This window comes from Protopterus annectens, chromosome 17.part0 (assembly GCF_019279795.1).
Source record: "Protopterus annectens isolate FY-2018-M chromosome 17.part0, PAN1.0, whole genome shotgun sequence".
NCBI lineage: Eukaryota > Metazoa > Chordata > Ceratodontiformes > Protopteridae > Protopterus > Protopterus annectens.
This window is the reverse complement of record NC_056751.1, coordinates 465757499-465762951: the sequence shown is the minus strand read 5'-3', so window position 1 is coordinate 465762951 and position 5453 is coordinate 465757499. Positions and strand designations below refer to the sequence as shown.

General features: G+C 37.8%; 1 protein-coding gene across 1 annotated transcript in view; it reads left to right on the top strand.

Annotated features, from left to right (window-relative positions):
- The window catches only part of LOC122791448 (butyrophilin subfamily 3 member A2-like), a 55392-nt gene extending 53051 nt beyond the window's left edge, over nucleotides 1-2341 (top strand). Inside the window, exons 3-4 of the mRNA XM_044059193.1 lie at nucleotides 1341-1628; nucleotides 2271-2341. Coding sequence (XP_043915128.1) covers nucleotides 1341-1628; nucleotides 2271-2341 — 359 coding nt within the window. The remainder of the gene's footprint in view (nucleotides 1-1340; nucleotides 1629-2270) is intronic.
- The last annotated feature ends 3112 nt before the right edge of the window (nucleotides 2342-5453 follow it).

The following is a 5453-nucleotide window of genomic DNA, read 5'->3' as shown; positions in this document are numbered from 1 at the left end:
CATAACCACACTCCTTGAACATTGAAATCAGTTGCTCAATCTATGCGAATCTGTGCAAAAATCTATCTATTCTCTATCCTCACTGATAAGCCTTGAAATATGCACTAACTTCACTTTCACTAAACCATTTTGATGTGTGGGATGGCAGCTACCAACATGCAAATATGCATATGAAAATGCTTCCATTCTATGCAAATTGGATGTGGAGTGTCCAATTGACATATCCTTATCCAATATGTTGTGCAAATAATTAATCTCTTTAAAATCAAACCAATAGATAAACATCATGAATTGAGTAGTATTCTCGAAATAAGTAATGTAAAAAAAATCAAGTGAGCCTCACTTCCTTTCTACAAAATCAGAATGTCATCAATAATTCTAAAATATGTGTGAACATCATCAAAATATTCAGATGAAGAAACATACTGAACCTCCCAGACTGTCAGCAAAACACTGGCATATAAAGGGACACAAGTTGCCCGCATAGCCACACAAGCTGTCTGGTGAAAATATTCCCCTTCAAAATGAATATAATTGTTTTTTAACACCAAATCTAAAAGAAAACCAAGGACATTGATTTCTAGACTGGAAAACACATTGCATCTTTCCAGTCCTATCTGATGTGGTATAACAGAAAATAAAGTTACCACATCAGCAGTAGCAAAAAGTATGTCTTCAAAAAATCAGCCAAGCTCATTTGCTTCAAAAGGTGCCATGAATCGTGCAAGGCATGTGACTTGCTGGCTAACATGTGCTTAGCACATGTATCTACAGTAGATATAAAAAGTGTACACACCCCTGTTAAAATGCCAGTTTTTTTCTGATATAAAAAATGAGACCACAATAAATAATTTCAAAACTTTTCCCACCTTTAATGTGACCTATAACCTGTACAATTCAATTGAAAAACAAACAAATCTGTTAGGGAAAAAATATAAAAAATAAAAAACGTACAGTAAGCTGATTGCATAAGTCTGCACATCCTTAAATGAATACCCGGAGGAAACCCACATGAACGCAAGGAGCACATGCAGACTCCACACAGAAGGCACCCCAGCTGAGAAATGAACAGGAGAATCTCTTGCTGTAAGGTTACAACACTACCACTGCACCAATATAGTGCAAATAACAAAGGGGAAAGAGACAGTCCTGTCTGGTTTCTCAGCTCAAAGAGAAATCATCAGAGTGGAACCCCTCCCACTTACAGAACTTCATCATTGATCTGATTTTCAGTGTTTTGACTACTGTTATAATTAATAATCTGCTATTTTACCTTTCTTCTTTAGTAAAAAAAAAAATGGTGTATATTTCAATACTCTTTTTTTCTCTGTGTATTACAGCATTTGGAAAAACACCTGTAATTCATGTTTTTATCCCATATGAAGATGGAATTAAGTTGATCTGTACATCTGCTGCTTGGTACCCTAAGCCAAAAGTTCTGTGGATTGAAGAAGATGGAGAAGACTTAGAAAACAGAGCTGAAACATCTTTGAAAGTGTATAATTATACAGGTGCTTATGAAATTCACAGCTCAGTTATTGTGAGATCACATTCCAAAAGTGCTTTGTCTTGCATCATACAAAATACATTACTAAAGCAGGAAAAGGTATCAAGAGTAATGCTGTCAGGTAAGTAAACTAATCAGTATCCTATCATAAAATAAAAAAAAAACTGTCAAATAAATACATCTATTTAATAAATTATGGGAATTTGATGGATTATTTAATTCCTTCTTATAATTCAGTATGGAATGGAACGTATGTGTACCTCAGAGCACTAATATTAGAGCTGTTTTTCACACTTTCCTACAATAGCAGTTGGTGACTGAGTTGTGCTATGCCTTACATAAGCTATAGCCAGCACATTGAACTCAAGTAAATGTTGTTATTCTACTATATTAGTAAAACAGTTCTCACGTCTGGAATATAGCTTTGTTTCTGTTGTTTAAGTAAATGATATTCATACGGAAAAAGGAGTCTGTTTGGGAATGTGAAAATTTTGTTAGCATGTGCCAGTTAGGTGAATGCAGAACAGTATCTCATTAAATTCATCCTTCAAGCTCACACTTTATGATAAGGGCACAGGTGCCAGGCCAGGGGTAAATTTGCAATTCCTCAAACTATGAACCTATAAACCTCATGCACTGATCCAGGTTGTACTTTAGTAAGTGTAGGGAAGAATTTTGCTTTACATGAATGGGATGTCTGTTCCAGAGAAGGTCAGTCTCGGAGACACGTCTGTCTATTCATCATGTCTTATTTATGTTGCAGGCAACAACAGCATCCCTAGATGGAATGTTTCTGATGCTATATGCTTTGCAAATGTTGAACAGGTCCATTAAGGCTGGATCAGAAGATGCTTTGTTTTCAGACATAGATCCCCTGTTATCAGTCTGCAAGAGATCAAGTGTAAGGATAAGGCATTGAAGTGATTCACATAGGACACATTGGATATATCATGCATTATTTTTGTGATGAATCTCTGCAAACGCTCCACTTGTTGCATATGCATGGTCAGATACATACCAAGGGGGCACTGAGCTCAATAATTGGTCTAATGAGGGCTTCGTATAATGGAACAATGACAACTTTGGACCTGTATGCCATACCTTTACCTATATGTTGTGCAACACAGCATGATTTCCTTATTATATTAGACACATGGTGGTCAAAGGCCAAGTCACTGTGAACATGTGTTCTCAAATCCCTGATCACTGGATCTACCTTTTGGAGTGTATTATCAATGTAGTAATTTTCAGGACTAGGTATCTTTCCAAAAGAGACCATTATGCACTTCTTGGCATTGAGTTTTAGGCCATGACTCTGGCACCAGTTATTAGTCTGTGTTAGGCCTTCTTGGAAGGAATTTGTGACATTGCTGGATTCTATGATTGCACCTATGTTTACAATCATCTGTAAAATTATTCAGCCAGATGCCCTTGATGTTAGGCTTGACTTCAGAGAAATAGATGCCAAGAAGGAGCAGTCCCAGCACTAAGCCCTGAGAGGACCCCACTAGTGACCTGCCATTTAGTGGAGTTAGACTCCCTGTCCTGAATTTTTGTTTCCTATTTGTGGGCCAGATGGATATCCAGTGGGTGACAAAGGGGTTTATACCTAATTTTGTGAGCTTATCTACAATAACTGAGTGGGTTATTGTATAAAATGACCTGGTCAGGTCAAGGTAGGCAGGTTGCACCATTCTGTCCTCATCTATTGCTTTGGTGTCTTTCTTGAAGAAGTTCACCAGGTTGATTAGACGTGACCTACCATAAACAAATCCAAACTGAGCTAGATTAAGAGTCTCAAGTTTACCTTATGCCATCATTTATCATATCCATGACTATTCTTTCTATGGATCCACTGTTTTACATATGGGATGAGTCAGGCTTATGAATCTATAGTTTCCTGGATCCATGGATGGCCTTCCCTTGAGCAGAGTGATAACAGTTTCAGTCCTCCAGCCATTCGACACAAAGCCTGTTTGGAGAGAATGGTTGAATTATGATTCTAGTGGGCCTAAAAAGGCATTTTTCAAGTCTTGGATATTTTCAGGTCCCATAGATACATTGTTTTTGGGCTTGGAGAGTATGTTTAGTACCCGTTCCCTAGTGATAACTGAAGGAGTTATGTTTGGAGGTATTTCTTGAGAGGTGTCTAGGGATGAAAGTGAGGTAAAATTGGAGGTGAATGTATCAGTGAATGGATTAGCTATCTCCTCCAGCTCAGTATAGGTGGTTCCATTTACAATTATTTTAGCACATTGGTGTTTATTGCCTTTGAGGTTGTGGACTTAGCTTGAAAATGCCTTATGATTGTCCTTAGCTGAAAAATGCCTTATGATTGTCCTTGACCTGACGGACTACTTTTAGCTCAAAATTTACTTTGGTAGAGTTAATTAGTCCCCTGAGCTGCTTACTAAATTTGGTGAGGGAGTTCTTGCCTTGCTGGGCATTGCACTTCCTATTTTTTGGAAATTACTTTTTTCCTTTTTTTATACAACCTTTTTTGCTGAAATTACACCAGGGTGGTTTGTTTGTCGAGCTTATTTTGTGCTCTTGTACTTATTTTGGGTAGGTATCATTGCCTTGATGCAGCTGTATACGTAGCTGTACAGTGACTTTGTGAACCACTCTGCATAGGCAGAGGTCCTCCCTGTGTTTGGAGGGGCTTGAACTTTTTTTAGGGTGTCACCTAAAACAGCTGAAACAGTCATGACAGACTATGCTGCATGTACAAATCATGCCTGTACCTATGATTACTGCCACTGTGTACTGTACATAGTTTAACTACCAATGATAACAGTTTTTGTAGAAACTTTTTCTGAACTGTACAGTGTGTTACTACACCAAGTATCCAGGAGCCAACGTTGAATGATGAACAGGTACTAGTGAAGTTATAGCATTAGATAGTTATAGTTCAACATGCTTTACGAGGAAAGTTGCAACATCGACTGAGAGATGGTGCAACTGTCTTCCTACAGTCCAAAGGACATTTGTCTATTAAGGTTAATGCCATCAAATGGTAAAAGACAGAGAGGCTTACAGTAATGTGATACTAAGTAGGAGACAACATATAATTACCAACAAGTCTCTGCCATAGCTTATACAGAAGTTTTTAATGAACTTCTAGACAAAGATGAGTTTAGTTTATCTGACGCACAGCTTGCAAGAAGTGTAACTGTCACACAAATGTTACTTAAACTTAGCATTTAGGGTGTCCCTGTCTTAGGAAGAGACAGAGGAAAAGGGATGACAACTACAGTTTATGCCATTTATCTTACTAAAACCTTTTTTCTTCTACCCCTTTAATGTTTACACCTTGCAATCCACCTTTGCTTTTATGCTAACCCTTAGCATACTGACTCATAAGCTGCACACCATACCATTTACACACATTGCTTCCATCACACATCAATTACTTCAGGAGATATTGTTCTTTAAAATGGTAGTGCATTCGTTTTTAACAATATTAATCTCTGTAGACTGTCTATTTGCTTTCTGTTGCAGTCCTCTCAATATCCATGATTTTCTCTTTACTTCCCCAGTTTCTATCAGATGGTACAGCGGTGCAGTGGTAGCATTGTCCACTCACAGTAAGAGGTTCTCTGTTTCAATTCACAGCTGGAGTGCTTTCTGTGCAGAATCTGCATATCCTCTCTGTGTTCATGTGGGTTTTCTCCAGGTACTCTAGTTTCCTCCCATATTACAAAGTCATGTGTCTGGAGTGTTTCTCCCTGGGCCTCTGTTGGAAATTGGCATTATTACAAGTCAGACTTTCCCAGTAAACAAATGTTAAATAAATAAATAAAATTTCTCCAAAACTTTAGGGATTCTAATACCATGACAGGAATGGACCCTTTTCCTCAGTTAGAGTATAAGTAAAGTTCTAAAATTAGCATTCTTTCAATATTTAGCCAAACGTGTTCTTCGCAGCACCTGCAATGTGCCCTTC